This window comes from Nyctibius grandis, chromosome 12 (assembly GCF_013368605.1).
Source record: "Nyctibius grandis isolate bNycGra1 chromosome 12, bNycGra1.pri, whole genome shotgun sequence".
Lineage (NCBI taxonomy): Eukaryota > Metazoa > Chordata > Aves > Nyctibiiformes > Nyctibiidae > Nyctibius > Nyctibius grandis.
In genome coordinates, this window is record NC_090669.1 from 1,114,214 (window position 1) to 1,134,727 (window position 20,514).

General features: G+C 52.6%; 1 protein-coding gene across 1 annotated transcript; it reads left to right on the forward strand.

Moving 5' to 3' along the window:
- The first annotated feature begins 4,392 nt into the window (after positions 1 to 4,392).
- GFOD2 (Gfo/Idh/MocA-like oxidoreductase domain containing 2) lies at positions 4,393 to 19,725 on the forward strand. The gene is made up of 3 exons (XM_068411309.1): positions 4,393 to 4,477; positions 10,336 to 10,679; positions 17,816 to 19,725. Exons 2-3 carry the CDS (start codon positions 10,421 to 10,423, stop codon positions 18,712 to 18,714), a joined length of 1,158 nt encoding a protein of 385 aa, XP_068267410.1. The 5' UTR covers positions 4,393 to 4,477; positions 10,336 to 10,420; the 3' UTR covers positions 18,715 to 19,725.
- The last annotated feature ends 789 nt before the right edge of the window (positions 19,726 to 20,514 follow it).

Here is a 20,514-nt window from a genome sequence, read left to right on the forward strand (position 1 = left end):
ACAGCCTTGCAGGGACGATGCCGGGCACCCGGTGGGGTCGGCCGGGAGGTTCCCGTCTCTCCCCACGGCACGAGGGTCACTGCTCAGCCGGGGCGAGCTGCAGCCCTGCCGGGATCTCGCCTCCTCGCCGCTCGGCCAGGCAGTTCCCTCTGCGCTCGCAGCCTTCCCCTCGCTTCCCCTTCTCTTGCTTCAGCCTGATTTTTATCTCCTCTCTTCGCTGCTTGATTCCTCCTGCAGTTTCATCACAGCTCTTGGCCCCGAGACGGACCCGGATAATGCAGCCGAGCACCTCTGACGGCCATTTCCCAGTATTTTAGGTGGCAGCCCAGTAGCTCCCCGTCCCCAGGGGAAAGGGCTTCCCCAGTTTCCTACAGCACCTCCTCCCCGCACCACCCGGGTCCTTTTTTGGTTTACACGAGGGACCGGACCCTTTGGAGACAGCGATGCTGCTGTCCCAGCGGGGTGGCAGGGTGAGGTCCGCCCCGAGCCCAGGTGGGGATCCACCCACACGCCGAGCACCGCTGCGGTTTGATGCGGGGATGGGCTTGCTCGGGGCTTTCTGGTTGCTCACGCGTCGATGCACAAGCCCAGGCCAGGCAGGGACCCCCACAGCCCCCTGCCCTGGCCATGAGCACCCAGGTCCTGGCTCCTGCCCTGCAGGGATGGGGTGCTCCAGGCAGCCCCCCACATCCCCCTGCCACCTCTGGCGGGAGGGACACCACGATAGGAATGGCCACTGGGCCAGACACGGCTTGTGTCACCCCTGCCACCGAAGGGACGCGGGCAGCACAGGCAGCGGGCGCAGGCCCCTCTGTGTCCCCAGCCTCCGCGGGTGCAACCTCTGCTGCTCCCCACAGGCTCTCCCCTGCCCACCTCCACCCTTCCTCTTCTGTGCTCGGAGCAAAATCTGCTCCCCCGGCCATTGCCTCCCCTTTAGTTTCCTGCAGCATTTCTAATCACCCCCCTGCCCCATTTTGAAGCTGGACCATTTTGAAGGAGCACCCCCACATCCCCACCTTACGTGACCCTCCCTCACCACCCACCTCCTCCCATTTTCTCTGCCCCTTTCCTCCCATCCCTGTTTTCTCCCTCTTTCCCGAGATGATGGAGCCCAAACTGACCATGCAGGATGGGCACCTACCACTACAGCCCTCCCCAAAACAGAGGCTGGGGAGCAGTATCCTACTGGGACCACGTTCTATCACCAGTGAGCATGGTCCCAACACCACCTTCACCACAGCACGGGGAGCAGAAGAGGATGCAGAGCCTGTCCCACGGGGATGCTCCCAGGTCAAAGACAGAAGGAAGGCTGCAGAAAGCAAACGATGCTGAGAATTGGGGAACGCTGGTGTGCTCCTCGGGCTGATCCTACACCTCTCCACATGGTGGGTGGGCTCCCAAAGCCCCACGGGCATCTCTGCCAGGGAGAGGGCAGAGTCCCAGACACTTGGCTTTGGCTGCACTTCTCCACACCCCAGGTCTCCCTTGGACACCTGCATGTGTCTCCTGGGGGAAAGGGTGTTCACTGAAGCTCTTCTCCACCAGCCAGCAGAACCTCCTGGCTGAAGCACAGCTGAGGTCTCATCTGGGAACCAACCCACATGGGCAAACAGCAACATCAGCAGGACATTTGCTGATGAGAGGGTCATAAAATGCAATTCTTGTGGTACAAGACCCAGAAGAATGACAAGCAAGAGGCTCTGTGTCTCTCTCGCTCTCCCCTCTGGACTTTTTCATCTCTTCCCATGCCCTTTCTGATGTTCAGTTCCTCTCTGCACTCGATTCTTCCTCTCCTCTCACCTCACAACCACACAATGATGTGTACTGTTTGCTTCCTTCCCTTTCGTTTCTATTCTAGTTCTCAGGTTTGCTAGCCCTGATGAAGCCGATCAGACACAAGGTCAACTCCTTCATGCTCTCCTCCCATCTTGGAGATGTTGGCACCAAGGATCCTGGAGAGGGCAATGCCTGCGGTCATCTTCCAAAGTATCTGGTGCAGAAGATGGACAGGAGCCATCCTGCTCCATCAGTACTGCACCTAAGTACAAGCCTTACCGAGACTGCCCTTAGCAAGTTGGATTCTGCGCTCAACTAGTGTCATTTTCTACATTCCAATTAGGAGAGGGGGGAAACAGGAAGAGCGTGAACAGAGCTCAGCAAGAACAAGTCAGTGATAGCAAAAACCAGGAGCCCTTCCCTTTCCATGCACAGCCTCCTCCTCCATCGCAGACCTGCATGCATCTCCCCAGGACCGGGGCTCAGCAAGACCTTCTCCAGCAAGACCTTCTCCAGCAAGACCTTCCTCAATTGCTGCACCACCAATGGAACTTCTCAGCAACTCCCTGCCCCCTTGCAGGGAACCAGGGGAATACAAAAGGTGCTCAGGAACACTTGCCTGATGCCCTGCCACTGAGGTCTTCCTCTCCTGCAGCACCGTGCAGCCTGTTGGGAGCAGGTGAGGACCCTCCTGTGCAATGCTGGGAGAGGATGAGGAGCAGCGTGAGGAGAAGGGCTGTCCTCAGATGGAGCATGGTGGCTGTACAGGGGCTCTTCTTTGGGTTTTGTGCTGCTCTGCTCTCCCCGGGGTCTCCGAAAGTGCACTTTCGGTGGCTGAGCAGAATCCAGCCCTCAGCCTGCCTGTAACAAGGAACTTCTTTGAGCAATGAAGACTCACAGTGAGACACGGATCCCCTGAGCTGAAGACTACACCCAGGAACTCTCACTGCACAAGTTCCCCATGTGGATGGAGGAGCTGACAGGGCTTGGAGGCACATTGAGCTGAAATCCCAGTCCCAGGACATCTGTCGAGGTTTAACCCCAGAAGGCAACCAAGCCCCATGCAGCCGCTCGCTCACTCCCCGTGGTGGGATGGGGGAGAGAATTGGAAGGGCAGAAGTGAGAAAACTCCTGAGTTGAGATAAAGACAGTTTAATAGGTAAAGCAAAAGCTGCACATGCGAGCCAAGCAAAGCAAGGAATTCATTCACCACTGCCCATCAGCAGGCAGGTGTTCAGCCATCCCCAGGAGCGCAGGGCTCCACCACGAGTAACGGTGACTTGGGGAGACAAACACCACCACTCCGAACGTGCCCCCCTTCTTCCTCCTTTTCCCCAGCTTTATACGCTGAGCACAATGTCATATGGTGTGGGACATCCCTTTGGTCAGCTGGGGTCAGCTGTCCCTGCTGTGTCCCCTCCCTATTTCTTGTGCACCCCCAGCCTCCTCGCTGGTGGGGTGAGAAGCAGGAAAGGCCTTGGCTCTGTGTAAGCACTGCTCAGCAGTTACATCCCTGTGTTATCAACAGTTTCCAGCAGAAATCCAAAGCAGCCCCATACCAGCTACTAGGAAGAAAATTAACTCTATCCCAGCCAAAACCAGTAGAACACCCCACCCAGAGCCCTCACTGTGCTGGGCCAGGCGACCACCAGCCTGCGGCACATCTCAGTGAAGCCACCAGCAGAAGCACGAGTGGAAAAGGCCATGGGGTGCTGGTGGACACCGAGCTGAACACCAGCTGCAAAGAAGACTCATGGAATCATGGAAGGGACCTTAAAGCCCATCCAGTCCCACCCCCCTGCCACGGGCAGGGACACCTTCCCCCAGACCAGGTTGCTCCAAGCCCCATCCAACCTGGCCTTGAACACTGCCAGGGAGGGGGCAGCCACAGCTTCTCTGGGCAACCTGGGCCAGGCTCTCACCACCCTCACAGCAAAGAATTTCTTCCTCACATCTCACCTCAATCTCCCCTCTTTCAGTTTAAAACCGTTCCCCCTCATCCTGTCACTCCATGCCCTTGTCAAAAGCCCCTCTCCAGCTTTCCTGTAGCCCCTTCAGGCACTGGAAGGTGCTAGAAGGTCTCCCTGGAGCCTTCTCTTCCCCAGGCTGAACAGCCCCAGCTCTCTCAGCCTGTCTCCAGAGCAGAGGGGCTCCAGCCCTCTGAGCATCTCCGTGGCCTCCTCTGGACTCGCCCCAACAGCTCCGCGTCCTGACGCCGCGGTGCTGGGCTGCCCCAGCAGAGCCCTGCCAGGAGGAGGGGGGGGGGGGTGTGTGTGGGGGTCCTGCCACTGGCGGGGCCGCCCCCGGAGCGCTGGGCCCGGCGCTGGGCTCCCCAGTACAAGGCAGCCGGGGGCGCGCTGGGGGGCCGCAGCATCTCCCCTGAGAGGCTCGGGAGAGCGCATCAATGAGACGAGGACGCGCCGCGCCGGCCTCCTACTGGCTGTCGGCGCTGTCCGTCAGCTGAAGGCCCGCCCTCCCGTCGCTGTCCGGCCGAGGGATAGGCCGCCCTCCCCGCGGCAGGTGAAGCCGTCCAGGGCGCCGCCATTCCCGGAGCCGCTGCCCGCTGAGGGGCGGGGCCGCTGCGTGTGCGCCTGCGCGGGCCGGGCCGGACAGGGCGTTACCGCGCGCCGCGCCGGGAGCGCGCCCGGCCGGAGGATGCGCGGGGGGCGGCGGCGGGGGTCCCTCCGCCGGCCGGCGGCAGGTAAGGGCACCTCGGGGCGCTCCCCGGGCCCCCTGTACCGGCCCGGGGTTGCTTGGTGGCGAGGGGGGTGCGGGCGCTGGGCCGGGAGGGGCCCGGGGGGTCTCGGCAGGACTTTGTCAGTGTGGGCCGGTGCCCTGGGGTGAGGTGAGGTGGGGGGGGCCTGCCCGGTCCAGCCCGGTGAGGTGAGGGGGGGCCTGCCCGGTCCAACCCCGTGAGGTGAGGTCGGGGGGGGCCTGCCCGGTTCAGCCCCGTGAGGTGGGGTGGGGGGGTCTGCCCGGTCCAGCCCGGTGAGGTGAGGTGGGGGGGGGCCTGCCCGGTCCAGCCCGGTGAGGTGAGGTGGGGGGGGGCCTGCCCGGTCCAGCCCGGTGAGGTGAGGTGGGGGGGGGCCTGCCCGGTCCCGCCCGGTGAGGTGGGGGGGGGGCCTGCCCGGTCCAGCCCGGTGAGGTGAGGTGGGGGGGGGCCTGCCCGGTCCAGCCCGGTGAGGTGGGGGGGGGCCTGCCCGGTCCAGCCCGGTGAGGTGGGGGGGGGCCTGCCCGGTCCAGCCCGGTGAGGTGAGGGGGGGCCTGCCCGGTCCAGCCCTGTGAGGGACCCCCCCCCCACAGAGCAGCCGCCCAAGCCGTGCAGCCCCGGTGAGCAGAGAGCACCGTGGGCCGTGCCAGAGGCATCCCCGGAGCTGCCATGGCCCTGCCCCGAGCTTTGCAGCACGGTGGTAGCGTGAGGGCCGCTTGGTTTCCACGCTTTTCCAGCTGCTGCCGTTTCTGGCACGGTCCTCGCCGCTGCCTTTGACCTCGGGCGGTGGCTGCGGGGAGCGGTGTGCCAGGAACGGGGCCTTTGCTGTTGCACGTCTGGAGCAGGAAGGGCAGAGCGCTGCACCAGCCTTGCCTTGAGCTGTGGTGGCTGCTCGAGGCTTTGGACTCGTGGGTTATCGTACAACCTGCTTGCGCCGAATTAAAAGCACGTTCAGTGAGGAAAGCATGTCGGTCTCTTTGACATCAACCCACGTGTGTGTGAACTGTTGCATACAGAGCTGCAGGAAGGAATGACTTCACGTATGAGGTGACCTCCAGCTTCTCAGGGTGGTCCAGTGAAGTTCCCCCAGCTCTATCCCTGCAGAGATCTTGCTGCCTTCCAGAGTGATGCCCGCAGTCTCCACCAGCATTTCTGTCACCTCTGCTGGGGTCCTTGCAGAACTGACAGTTCTGGGGCAGCATCTGTTTTCACAGCAGGTCTCTGCAGTGCGTTAACGTCACAGGTGTAAGACCCCCGCTGCAGAGTGAAAACCTGAGTAGTTCCTGAGTAGATTTTGTCAAAGATTCTTGTGCGACCTTAAGATCCGTGAGGATGTCAGAACTGATAACAACTTTATTACTCGTACAGCCCTTGTTGCTTGTCTTTGCTTTCTTTGCAAACTCAACAGCAGCGACCAACTGGATGAAACCAGTGCCCCTGTTGCTGGTGTGCTCCTCCACCTTCCTTGGAACCAAAATGGAACTTTTTAGGATGAGTTGGAGAAGCATGAATTGCTTTCTCCTTCAGCAGAGCCAGTGTCACCCTGACCAGCATCCCTCTGGACACAGGCTGTTATTCTTTTACTACCTTTGGCCATCTGTAGTGGTCCACAGTGGTTTCTGGGTGCCGTAGTCCTTAACTGTACTATTTAGTTTTTGAGATTTCTGCCTTCTGAACTCCCTGACTGCTTCAACGTGGAATTGTGTTGGATCCTGTAGGAATCATCAGGTTTTTCATTGCATTGGGTCACATAAATGCTTGTTGCTATGTATACCAAAAGCATCAAACAGCTCCTTTCTGTGGCTGTAGGATGGGACTTCAAACTCGCTGTGAAATTCAGCAAGAATGGAAATGTTTTGTGGCCACAAAAAGGAATGTCAGCCTAGCAACAAGATTAAAGAGTTTTAAGTGCTTCTGTTTGAAAATTTAAGTTCAGAATGAAGCTGCAGGCATTGATTATTTCATCTCTCTATAAAGGAGATTGGTTTGTATCTCCTGACGTGAGAGAGAACCTGTTTCAGTCTGGTTTTCACCTCCAGATGAAAGCCCTGCCCTTCTGGTGTTTCCGTGGGAGGGTCCTCAGAAAAGTGTTCATTCCAGTGTTTGGTCATGGGAGGTATCAATGCATGAGGGGTTTCCTTTTCTGAAAGATTGGCTTATAAAAGGCTTTTCATGATTCGTGTGACTAATTTGGGGAGACTTGTCTGAAGGTTTTAGACTCGCTGGGTCCTAGAGTAAACACGTAGCCATTGTACCTAACTCTAAGGTGATGCTGGTCGCAGTTTCAGGCATTTATTTCTCAGAGCTGTTTCTGTGCTCGGCTGGATCCAGTTTTCACTAATTTTCAGCTCAGCTGCTTGTGCTAGATGTGACCCTCAGCGGATTCCTTGAAATTTTCCAGTCTCCCTTTTGACTCCTTGTAAAACCCTGTGGCAAGGCGTTTCACACCCAAGTCTGAGGTGAAGAACCACCTCCTTTAGATTCTTTTGATCCCACCCCCCCTGAGCTCTGTTTGGTTTGTTCTTGCATTGGGAGAAACAGTGAAAAATTGGTCTTCCTCCATCCCGAGCCACTCGTGACTTTATTACCTTCCGTGACATGCCTCTTGGTGGCATCTTTTCCAGACTGAGGAACCTTTGCTTGCTTAGGTCATACCTATGTAGAGTATGATGTATGTTTTTGACCTCCTTTGTCTGTGCTGTTCCCAGATCTGCTTTTTTTTCCTCCCCCCTTAGAGGACAGGTATCAGAAACGCAGGTAGAGCTCCCGAGAACGGTGCTCGGGGGGCTTCTGTGGTGGCACAGTGCTGTTCGTTTGGGGTCTGTTCGATCTTAGCTGTTAATTACAGCTGCCTCTCTCCTCAGCTGTGGTCTCGTTCTGCTGCAGTGGGTTTTTACATTCCTTCCCCAGGGTGGCCTCGGCTGGAATGTCTCATCTACCAGTGCCTGAGTGTGTCTGCAAGGTGTGTGTGTGGGGAGGGGGGGTACCAATGTGTTCTCCTTTATTCTGCCTGCACCAAGTACACTCTGTGACCTGCCCTGTGCAAGGACTGTGTTTTTGCTGCCCTTCAGCATCCACATCCGTCCCACTGTGACTGTCCAGACAAACCAGGGCTTCCCAGTTGGCGAAAGACTGGAGAAGGGAATAAGAGGCTGCAGGTAGCCCACAGGTGAGGGAAGAGAAGCATGTCCCCTGGTCGGTACTGCTTCTCTCTGCAGAGCCCACGGGCTGCAGTATTTCATAGAACAGAATCACAGAATCGTTTTGGTTGGGAAGGACCTTTAAGATCATCAAGTCCAACCGTTAACCCAGCACTGCCAAGCCCACCACTAACCCATGTCCCTCAGCACCACATCTACACGGCTTTTAAATCCCCCCAGGGATGGGGACTCCACCACTGCCCTGGGCAGCCTGTTCCAGTGCTTGACAACCCTTTTGGGGAAGAAATGGTCCCTGATCTCCAACCTAAACCTCCCCTGGCACAACTTGAGGCCGTTTCCTCTCATCCTGTCACTTGTTACCTGGGAGAAGAGACCAACCCCCCCCTCACTACACCCTCCTTTCAGGCAGTTGTAGAGAGCGAGAAGGTCTCCCCTCAGCCTCCTTTTCTCCAGGCTAAACCCCCCCAGGTCCCTCAGCCGCTTCCCGTCACACTTGTGCTCCAGACCCTTCACCAGCTCCGTTGCCCTTCTCTGGACTCGCTCCAGCACCTCAAGGTCTTCCTTGTAGTGAGGGTGGTCTCTCTTGTAGCAAGTCGGGGGGTCTCAAGCCCTGCTGGGCCCTGTAACTCTGCAAGCCGTGTCTCCATACCCTGAGAGCGTGGCTGCCTTGCTAGATGTCATCGCTGAGGCTGGGTAGGCCAATTCTTGATTTGTTGTGGTAGTAGCGGTGAGCTGGTGTCCTTAAAAGTTCTTGCATCATCAGTTTTTCTGCTCCCAGCCTGTAAACTGCCAAATATAGATGTGTGGGGCCTTCAACAGTTATATTTACTGTCCATCCAGCTGCAAGACTTTTTGTTTGCATCATTTATAGAAAACAAGCCTGAATACTTCCTGCCAGTAAATTACCCTTTTACATAGAACAGTAAATATTTTCAAGATCCTGTTGACACCGTCTTTCTTTGAGTGTTCTGCTAAATGTGGGATAAAAAGGAGTTAATTAAATTTCAAATGAACTTTCTTCTTGTTTATAAAGACAGACCGTGACTGTATCGCTGCAAACCTAATATCACACAGGACAAGCAAAAACCATACTGAATTAATTCAGTAAACATTTCATAAGGTGTTTTATTGCATCTGTAAATATTTGTGTATGTTTTGCAAAACAAAATACCCACAAGTGCCGCTGTTTCTGTTTCCTAGTTTAGTGTCTAGACCACATCATCGTGATTCTTGTGGCTCGTGGGGATTTTTTTTCCAAAGGTGTTGATCTGGTGTTGGTCCCAGCTCTCTTTGCGACACGGTCTTTGCTTTTTCATAGTACACTTCTAAAGAAAACGGAATTTGTCATGTTTATAAAATTAAGAAAACTTTGTCTTTCTAAAAACAGTCATTCAAAAGAGGTCAACAGTGGGTGTAGTAGATGAGAATACAAAAAGGCCCAGAACAGAGGCCAGACCGTAGGTTGCGGCGGTGTCACGGATTGAGGAGGGTTCTGCCGTCTCTCCTCCAGTTAGCGCTAAAGGCAGTTCAGGCAGGAGCAGTTCTAAGACAAACTGGTAAGTGGGGTTCTGAAAGGATTCATTTACCAGGAAATACTTAAAAGACCAAAAGAAGTGTGACTGCACCGAATGTTTGTGTGTAGGGAATATAATAATTGTGTGCAAACCCTGCATTCCTAGAGATTCAGTGGCGTGGGCAGGAGGAGATATTTTTATCTGTCCCGAGTTAAGTGAAGCTTTTAACTACCCGCAGTGGACAGAGAGGAGTGCCCTCTTCCTCTCTGAAAGCAGTTTTCAGTGTAGTTAAACACTGACCTTATCTCTCCTTGTAGCCTTGTTCTCCCCAGGCTAAAGGAGCTCAGTGAATCCAGGCTTTCCCCACAGGATGTGTTTTCTAGATGTTCTCTGGAGTGATTTAGCTATTTGCCATCAAATTGTTAAGCTCCAAGTCGTTGTTTTCAGTTTGTGTATTTAATTTGGAAGAAAGATTGATGTGCCCAAAAGCTTGCCTGTTATTTCCAGCTATCTCCGTCAGTCTAATAAAAGATATTACCTCATCAAGGGTTGTCAAGCACTGGCACAGGCTGCCCAGGGCAGTGGTGGAGTCCCCATCCCTGGGGGGATTTAAAAGCCGTGTAGATGTGGTGCTGAGGGACATGGGTTAGTGGTGGCCTTGGCAGTGCTGGGTTAACGGTTGGACTCGATGGTCTCAAAGGTCCTTCCCAACCAAAACGATTCTGTGATCACACAAAGCTTTATCTCATTTGGAGACTTACATCATCACAACTACAGCAGTGCTGCTTTTACTGCCAGGGCAATAGACTCTACGTCCTGTCCCCTTCACGCTTCCTGTCACTCCCAGTTTGTCCCTCGCCATCCCTGGTTTGTCCCGGCGCTCTCGTGCGTGTTTCTGTACGTGCGTCCCGAGTTTTGAAGCTCAGGAGATACTCATGTCTTTGCCAAGCTGCTTTCTTACCTTTCTTCTGCAACAACAGGATTGTTAGACTTGTCCCTTAGTAGTGTTTCTCTACAAATTGCAAGTTTGGGGGGTTTTGGTTTTTTTTTTTCATTAGAATCCTTGAAAATGTTGAATGCTGTACGAAGGCTAGACGCTAGCGTTCAGGCTAGATGCATTTGACATCAAAATATGCCTTTTGTTGATGCTGACTTGTAACTTTTCACGTTTTAGGAACTGTGGATGGAAGGGAAAGCTGAGGAGCTGAACGTTTTCTCGAAGGCCTACGTGTAGACCCTGATGCTTGAATGAACGCAGAATGAAAATGCTTCCTGGAGTGGGGGTGTTTGGAACTGGCAGCACCGCCCGGGTACTGGTGCCCTTGCTGAGGGCAGAAGGCTTCTCCATCGAAGCGCTTTGGGGGAAGACCGAAGAGGAAGCCAAACAGCTGGCAGAGGAGCTGAACATCTCCTTCTACACGAGTCGAACTGACGATGTCTTGCTGCATCAGGACGTAGATTTGGTTTGCATCAATATCCCTCCACCACTAACTCGGCAAATTGCTGTGAAGGCTCTAGGTACCTTTTTCTCTTTGGAGTTGGACCAAAAATCCATAGCTCGTTGGCAGATTGAAGGTTGAAGCTGTTATCCCAGCACGATTCTGGTTGCACCAACGTGCAAATGCAGTGCTAAAGGTTTTGTGTGGAATTGGTAGCGCCGTCTGCGAGAAAGGTTACCTAGATTTTTTGGTAAAAATACCATTTATGGTTGCTTATAGCCTGGCAAATCTTGAAATTGGGCTAAAATATCCCATGTCTTCTTCAGGCTGAACTTACGGTGGGGAGGTTTTAATAAAAATGAGCTGTTTCAGAGGTTATGATGAGAGGGGAAGATGTTTTTTATGGCCGTATTAAAAAAAACACCAAATAACAACTTAAGTTGCTTAATTAATTTCAAATCTTCCCATGTTCTGCAATAGGAAACCAAGATTTGCCTGGGGTGGGGGGGCGGTTCAGCTCTGCTTTCTGTCTCCCCCACAAACGTGAAAGTTTGAAAGCATTTGGAAAAAAAAAATGTTTGCATGAGCTCAGTAGAATCTTGTGAGTTAGGACCTAAATTCTCTGCAGACACCGCTTTCAGCCAGCGTGCCGTGACCCTGGCCACCACCCGGAGCTCTCTTTGGCCACCCGTGTCCCTAGCAGGCTGGGGTGGCCCCAGGTGCAGACTGGCTGGAGGAATCCTTCCAGCTGACGCAGGAGGGCAGATGCTGGGTGGGGAGGAGATGTTGGGGACAGCGGGATGAATCCAGTGGGCTGGGTGAAGGTGTCTGGGAGAGGGGGGATGACACCCAGACGGGTTGGGCAGGGAGGTGGGAGCCAACTGCCGGGACATCCTGACATTTGTTAATTCTCCAGCGTGTGACTTTGTAGTGTTAATGTCTTCTCACGGTGCGTGGGTGTGAGTTTGCATCTAATTCTCTAAATAACAAGTGTGATATTTTTACTGTGTTTACAGGAGATCCACAGGAGTTAATTTTAGGACGGGTAATATCTCAAGCCGTGTGAGCCAGGGTGGTTTGTTGTTCTTGGCCTCTTTGCTCTACAGTAATTTGGTTTGGAAGTAAACAACTCCCTGCACGAACATTTGCGATGCCACTCAGATATGCAGAGAGAGGTTCCAGGCTCTTTTTTTTTCTCTTTTACATTTAGATGTGTTTGTTTACCTTGTTAGAGTACTGTCTTTTCAATTTAAGGTAGTCTGATTTTTTGAATATTTGAACTGTAAGTTAGAATTTCTCTCTTTAAATTTGCTCAAAGTTCTTTTAAACACTTCTTAGGTCCTAAGTGTTTCAGTAGTTCTCATGGCTCTTGATGGTCCAGTGGGCTAAAAGGAGAGGATTGAACCTCCTCTGGTGAATTAGTAATGAAAATGGGTTGAGATTCTTTCTTTGAAGGCCGGGATCCCGCAAGATGGCATTATCCAGAGGAGGAAAGGGAGACAAAGCTGGTGCAGAAGTACAGAGGGGATACATGTGCTTGACTGCAAGTATAGAGAAGTGGAAAGGTGAAAAACCCAGGGGAATCAAGGGATGAAGCAGTAAAGCGTGGTTTATTCTCTGGAAGTTCTGATTTATACAGTGATGTTTATAATTGCAGAATTATTGGTTGGGAATGGTGTGTAACAGAGGGGTGTTCACTAGCCGAGAGGCTGGGATGTGGTGTGGTGGTCTTGTGTGTTTTGCTTTGTTGGGTTTCTTTGTTTTCAAAGTGCTTACACTTTTATTACTTATTTGTACACTTTTTTATACTTTCATTGTTTATTTTTTAATTATTTTAAAATGCACTTACATTTTTATTTCAGGCAGAGAGGAGGGAGAGACTCAGTTTTTCCAGGTGGTGCCGTTTCTTGCATAGGTTTCTTACTGACAGACATCCATAAACAAGCTTAGGAACAACTTTGGCATCACGGGGACAAAGCAGTAACACTGGATTGAGTTCACGAACCAGACAGAACAGATCAAAGGCTGGAGGATAATTAATTAAGATCAGTGTAATCTTAGGGTTTTATCTCTGCAACAGGCAAAGCAAGAAGCCAGCCTAAAATTTGTGCTGCTTTTGATCTCAGAGGAACTAAATTAATTTACAAAATGTCTGTGTTGTGGTTGATGTCCCACAGTTAAAACGCATCCACCTTTGCTTTAGGTGAGCGCAGAGCGGAGTTACCGGCTGGAGTGGAATGTAAACCATGGGCTGTTTGTGCATGAGACCAAGTTCAGGGAGGCAGAACATGCTAAGTCCTCCAAGTAAAATTTCTTCAGGGTGCTCAAGGTGATGCTGCTGCACGTCCCGAGCCCAGCTGTCACACGGATGGTTTGTGGAGCGGCTACAGAGGAACCTTTTACTTGTCTCTCTTGGTTTGTGCTGGTTGACTACACCGTTTAAAACATCTTTGCAACGTAGGTTGGTTGACTCCCTGATTTTGTGGAGTCCCTACAAATTATAGCACGTAGGTGTTAATTGTGAAGGAAGGAGTCGGAAAGGGCTCTGTCACTGCTTTGGGTTGTGACAAATCCTTGGAACAGGATGAACAAGCGTGCTGTGAGTGCTCTTTGCATGTTGTGCTCCCTGTCTCTGTAACAAGTAGTGTGGAGGTCTTTTCAAACCGTAGGCAAACAAGAAATGACATGAAGGAGGGTGTTCTGGAGTGAGAGGTCATTCATTGGGAGGCTCCCAAAGCAAGTACGGCTGAAACAGCCGGTTGTTTGGGGAAGACTCCTCAGATGCTCCCAGCTTCTTAGGGTGGACAAAGCAATGGTTAACAGCAACCAGTTGTACATCTTCCTAGGTGCAACCTCAGGTATCTGATGTATTCAGGGGAGTGAAGAACTGGGGCTTCAGTTCAGTGGACGTATTTACATGGGATAAATGGATTTAGTAGTTCGAGTCAACATCATAACTGGTGCAGAGAGGGGCAGGGCTGGGGAGTTCAGCTGTTCACGTTGGATGGGCAGCTGTGGCTGTGATAGCCAGGCAAAGGAACACCCAAAGAGGTGAGGTGGTAGGTGCTGTGGTGAGAAGGCTGTCCCAGCCCTCTCCTTGCACTGCCAGGGCAGGCTGCATGGCATGTGACCGGTCCCCTCCTGACTGCGCTCTGGGGACACCTCTGTGCACGGGTGCCTCTGCTTGTCCCACCCGGACACAGGACAGCAGCAGCTCTGGTGGGCTACCTCCTATTCCAGGCTGCTCAGTGGGTCCCCCGGGACACGAAGGACCTTCTCGATGGAGCGGTGGGCCATGGGTGGTCTCAGTGTCCTTCTCGTCCGGCCTGAAGCAGAGAGGAGACCACGGCTCACGTGCACGTTGATTGTGGAGAGAGCCAACTCTTTAAGGTTGGGGCTGCACTTCTCCTGTCTTTTCATGCACGCTCTCCCTCCCAAGGCTCCACCAGCTGTGGGATCCCTTCCTCCTGCCCACGCTGGCACCCTCCCTACCAGGAGGGGGGTGTCCTGGCAATTGCTGGGACTTGTTGCCATCCCCAGCTGCTGGCATGGCTCTGGGTAGCATCCACCAGGTAGCGTGAGAAAGCAGTGAGTTTTCTGTGCTTGCAGTTTATTAACCAGCACTGGAAAACACTTCACGTGTGGCGAGTTTTGGATGTGACGTGGCTAACTGAGGCCGAGGCCTCGCTGCTGATGGCCAGCGTGGATCTGACTAGAGACATAAGATTCCTTTAGGAGAAAATAGTCTAGTTTATTCTGCTGTCCGATAAGTCTTGGCTTGCCTGGTTTTTGATTGCTTCCATAGGATGTGAGCACACTTGGAATCCATTCTTTCATTGAGAGAAGCCCTGATTTGGCCGTATTATGTTAATGAGAGCTGAGACCTCTTTTTAAATGTTTAGTTTATTTAGCAAATCAGGAATTGGTTTGAAAATTCTTGGAATCTAGCAGGTGCTTTTGCTGCTGATCACAGGAGTAGATGGTTTGTTTAAGGACTCCTGGCAACGGTGACCTTTATTTCTCATTTCCTTCCCCTTACTACAACCACCAGTTACAAAGCCATAAATAAGAGGAGTTGCTCCTGTGTGCAGAGCTAGTAATGCCTGTTGTGAAGGGTGCACCTGCCTGGAAGTGCGCTTGGGGAGAGGTGGTTTCTTGTGCGCCGGGAGCAGAGTCTCAGTTTGGCCGGGGTCAGGTCTGATGGCTTGGCAGGTGCTTTGGCCGGGGTGTGTAAGTCAGCCTGCGCGCCCGCTCTGCACGGCGTTCAGAGGAACCTTCATTGCAGCCTGCAGAGCCCACAGGGGCTGGGAGCTGGTAGAGCTGGCAGAGGAACGTCCGTCTCCCAGGACGTGAAGCAGCGCTGGGTGTCACCAGGCAGGGCGGACAGCCTGTTTCCTGGATAAGGACGAAATAAGTTCTAGGGAGGAAGATCAGGTCTTTCTCTAGTGTCCTAGGAGGGCTTCAGGGGAGCGATGGTCTGCAGAAGGGGATGTGCTTCCTGCAGACAGGGTTCACTCTGAGGTATGCACAGAGAAGACCCTGAGGACAGCCTGCGATCATAGACGCTGTCCTTGCTCCCCATCTCTGAGGTGGGGAAACCCAATTCCACAGCTCCACCTCCTTCCTTCCAGGCATGCAGCTCCTTCTGTGGGCTTAGGCCCACCTGTGAGCTGATTTAACCCGCCTGCTTGGAAAGAGGAAGCTTCCTTTTCTAAACCAGGCTCACCTGGTGAGCTGAACTGACTCATGGAGGGCTCTGAGGAGCACCAGAGTGCCGTGGTGGCTCTCATGTCTCCTCGCTGGTGGGGACCTCAACAGAAAATTTTGCAGCGGTGATTTAAGAACACAATATGGTACAAAGTTCAGGTTATTCATTATCAAAGTAATAGTAACAAGAGGAGGGTTGTAAGTTGCTCTGCCTCAGAAAATAGAAGGCATGGCCATTATGTTGGTGAGGGACCTCGTAGCCATCTCTGACTCAGCACTTGTCACAGAATCACAGAATCAACCAGGTTGGAAGAGCCCTCTGGGATCATCGAGTCCAACCATTGCCCTGACACCACCATGGCACCTAGACCAGGGCACTAAGTGCCATGTCCAGGCTTTTCTTAAACCCCTCCAGAGATGGTGACTCCACCACCTCCCTGGGCAGCCCCTTCCAATGGCTAATGACCCTTGCTGAGAAGAAATGCTTCCTAATGTCCAACCTGAACCTCCCCTGGCGAAGCTTGAGGCTGTGTCCTCTTGTCCTAGCGCTGGTTGACTGGGAGAGGCAACTCAAGCAGTCCTTGCTGCATGGCCAGCTCTGTGGGCTTGGGGACAGCTGGGTGGATATCCCATGGAGAGCAACGCCAGGATTATCCCAGAGGTGTTATGGTGCACCCAGGTCCCTGTCCTGGCACTCCGGCAGCGCTGGCCGGGCTGTGCCGAGCTGTCGGTGCGCTGCGCTGCCCTCCCAAAAAAAGGCATCAGCCAGTTTTAGCTGCTCAAGCGGCTCAGCCTGCGCCGGCAAAAGGAGCACAGCACCGACGCGAGGGTGGGGGCGGGTGGCCCTCTCTGCCCTCCGTCCCCTTTTGTGTGGCTCCTTGAAGAGCCAACTTGGGGCAATAACCCACCAGAAAGAGAGCCAAGAGGAGTGAATATTTCCACGTTGGGTTTGTACCCCGAGCCAGCTCCCGTCCGTGGTGGAGGGCGGTGGGGTTGTGCCAGGCGGGGAGCGCTGAGCGCAGAGCTGTACCCCGCGTGTAGGCAGGTCGGAGTCGCTTTTATTTGCTGTGAACTTTGAGAGCTGTGGTCTGCTTAGGCTGCTGGGAAGAGCCTTTTGCTTTTTCCTTATTTTTAATGGAATCTGGCTTGAGATAAGTGCCATTTAAAGCAGATAAACCAGGTGCTGAAGCATCTCAAGAGGCACTCAGCTGGCCCTGCAGAGTATCGACCAGAGCAGTGTGCCTCATCTCAGCAGGGACTGGGGAGGAGGGAGTCAGAAATGATCCCTGAAACAGGGGGTTGCCTGTGGGCTGTCCCCAGGGAGTTTGACCTTACCCTTTGTTCATTAAAGCTTCTGTTGACTCACATCTTATTTAGGGGATTTCTTTGGAAGAGACCACTAAAAATTGTAGTCTTGTCATTTTCTGTGACTGGCTTTTGCTTGTGTCTATTCGTAATCCAGGTTCTGAGTTTTTTCTAGCTCAGTTGTCCCCTGGCTGAGCTGAGCTGTGTCACGGGAGCTCGCTGGTCCCTGGCCTGCTCCGAGGGTTCCCCAAAGGCTGGCTAGGTGCAGCCAGGAGGCGGAGCTGCGGTGTGGGGTCTGGCTTCCCCTCCTGTGTGAGAGACCCACTGAAGCGCTTGTGCTGGTATCTTCTCATCCGGGGAGTCGAGGAAAAGCTGTTCTGAGCAGGGAGCTCGGTCTGCTCCTGGGTGAGGAGAAGCTTTCAGAGAGGTGCCTGCCAGCAGGCGCGGTGATTCCTGCAATTCTTGGGCAGAAACTGTGGTGTGACGTGACTGACCTTCAGGTCTGACATCAGCAGTTAATGTCTGGAGTCTTCTAGGTGTAGCCCTGGTTGTTACATTGAAAAATCTTTACATTAAGTGTTTTATCAGGACAGATGTACATGGAAAAGTAAAGCCACGCCATGAGAAAAGGGTGAAGATGGGGGAGGAAGAGGGAATACCAGCAGGGCACCAAATGTCGGGATTTGGTTGAAGCTTGCACTGGGCTGCCCTTTTACATTACTTTATTTCTGCTTTAAAGTTAAAAAGAAATAATTATTGACCGCCTACATTGATTGAGGCTGAGCACGAGATAAAGTGCATCAGCAGGAATAAAACCAGGGTGGGTCAGCTTGGGAGTGCAGCTGTCATTGGGGTCACCTCTGCAGCCCCATTGTACGAGCAGGCTGTACGTGCAGACCAGAAGGGTTGGCTTTGATGCCATGTGATGCCATTTGGCCATTTATCTTGCGGCAGGTAAAAATCCTCTCTCGATTTGGAGCCTCTCGCTGTGGGGGTTTGTCAGCTCTGCAACCGGAGCATCTTGGAAGCGGCTTTGAGTCTTGCTGCGCTCAGCGTTCCTGTTTTAGTTCCCAGGCCTTTGCCTTTGAAATCGCAGCAGGAAAGCCTGACTCAAAAGCCCCGCTTCTTGACAGCCTTTGGGGCATCTGAGCGTGTTTCGCTCATGTGTGCTATATTATTTTTTCTTTTTCATTTGTGCTGCAGGAATAGGGAAGAACGTGATCTGTGAGAAAGCTGCTACCTCTGTGGATGCCTTCCGGATGGTCACAGCTGCCAGGTATTACCCCAAGCTGATGAGCATCGTTGGCAACGTCCTCCGTTTCTTGCCCGCCTTTGTGAAGATGAAGCAGTTGATCGAAGAACGCTACGTGGGCAACGTGATGATCTGCGACGTACGAGTTTATGGGGGAAGCCTGCTGAGCCACAAGTACAACTGGATCTGCGATGAGCTGATGGGAGGGGGCGGTCTGCATACGATGGGAACCTACATTGTTGACCTCCTCACTCACCTCATCAGCAGGAGAGCAGAGAAGGTCCACGGTTTGCTCAAGACTTTTGTGAAGCAGAACACAGCTATAAGCGGGATCCGCCACGTCACCAGCGATGACTTCTGCTTTTTCCAGATGCTCATGAGCGAAGGCGTCTGCTGCACTGTGACTCTCAACTTCAACATGCCTGGATCGTTCACCCATGAAGTCATGATCGTTGGGTCTGCCGGTCGCCTCATAGCTCGTGGGACGGACTTGTATGGGCAGAAAAATACGGCGCTCCAAGAAGAACTACTGTTTACAGACTCTCTGACTGTCAACAAGGGCCTTCTGGATACGGGGTTTAAAGACATCCCGCTGCTTTACCTAAAAGGAATGGTGTACATGGTGCAAGCGCTGCGGCAGTCTTTCCAAGACCAGGAAGACCGTCGGACGTGGGATCATAAACCTGTCTCCATGGCAGCCTCTTTTGAAGATGGTCTGTACATGCAGAGTGTAGTAGAGGCCATCAAGAAATCCAGCAGGTCAGGGGAGTGGGAGGCTGTGGAGGTGATGACTGAGGAACCAGATGCCAACCAAAACCTCTGTGAGGCGCTTCAGAGGAATAACTTATGAACATTCCTGCTTTGGAAGACAGGACGAGTCACACTCCTGGCTGTCATGTAAAAAACCTCTCCGTTTTTAAGAGATGTAGGTTCTTATTTAATAACCCGAGTTCCTTTTTAAACGTGTAAAATATGTTCTGATAGAAACCGTTCGGATTTAAATTGTTTAAAGAGTTTTAAAATGGTTTTGCAAACGTTTAATTTTTTTTCTCTTGGAGCCTGGTAGGAAAACTTGAATTGCCCTTTGCACTTGCAGCAGCTGCAGCGAAGCACGGGATCTCTGCCGTCGCGTGGCTCGGAAATGGGACGCAACCCCCTGTTGTTTATTTTAACACGGGAGCACGTAGAGCGAGGTCAGGGAGTATCTGCTGTTCAGATGCCTTTTCCTCCTCTCTTGGAGGCCCATGAAGTTTTACTCTTCAGTTTGTAAAATTTTTTGTAAAAGCTTTTTGCGATGTAACAGGTCTCTAAGCTCCCATAGGACAAAACGCCTCCCAGGGTCACAGGATTTCCACGGTGCCGTGGTAATGAAGTTGTACAGCGTTACCCTTCCGGGGACCTGAAGGTGGAAGTATGGAGGTATTTCCTACCTCTTGTAGCTCTCTTAACGTGCCGGCTGGGTAAGTGTCACACTACACGCATCCTGATAGTTGAGAGAATGGGGACTGAACTGTCATGGGTAAATCTGCTCTTAACCTTGAACACTGGATATTAACCCTCTGGGCCTGCCCATCCTCACGCCCTCCTGCAGCTCGTGTCTGGTGGAGAGATCTGTTGGCAGATCAGGGGTGGAAGTTCATTCCGTTTGAGCAGCGTTTCTCTCTGAGGCAGGTGTGCGGAGGGGATAGTCCAATTTTACTACATTTATTGTGTGTACTTGAAAGCTTTTTTTTTTAAAATGTATTTCCCACTCAATTGTAACCCTGTGTATTTATATCTATTAACATGCAAACTGCTGTTTCATAAGCTGGTCCTTCCTTAAAAGTATCTTGTTTTCTACAGAAATAAAAAGTTGTGTTTGTTGAGGGCATTCCTCATGCAGCTGTGTGCTGGCGTTTGATTGGGTCAAGCTGAGACCATCCTAATGAGTGGGAACAGGAGTTACAGCTGGGGCTCAGGACCTGGTGAGTCCTTGTCAGGGTTTAAAGCTGGGCCAGCTCTTAAACCTGTGGCAGATGCTCTCTGTTAACCCTCCCCCCCCGCCAAAGGGAAAGGGAAAAGGGAGAGAGACTGATGGGTTGGAAAGTTAAAACAGTGTTAATAAACTATAATAATGAAAAAGAGTATAATAATAATATTGGAATAATCAAATATACATGTAAATATTTATAAAACCAAGATCGAGCTCCCCCGAGGTCGGCCACGTCACCCCCGGCCCTGCAGGGCAGGCTCCGGGAAGGCCCAGGCTGGGCCCAGCGATGGTCAAGAGCTGGATTCAGGGATGCAGGGATCGGGATCGGGGGCAGCAGGAAAACGAACAGAGTCCTGCTTGGACACTGGCCAAAGGCTGAAGCAGCAGAAGCAGCCCAAGCAGGCAGAGGCCCCCGAAAAAAGCAGAAGGCCCGAGACCCCCGTGATCCCCCGGCTTTATACTGGGAATGACGTGGATGGGGTGGAATACCTGTGCTGGTCAATTTTGGGTCACCTGCCCTGTCCACTCCTCCCTGCAGGTGTGACCCCCCTTTGGCTCTTCACTCGTAATTAGTGAGGAATTTAGCAGTGACCTTGGTTTCTGTAGGAATAAGGACAGACAGAGCCTTTCTGCACAACATCCCTACTGGTGCCTCAGTGATAGCTGTAAACTTGAGTG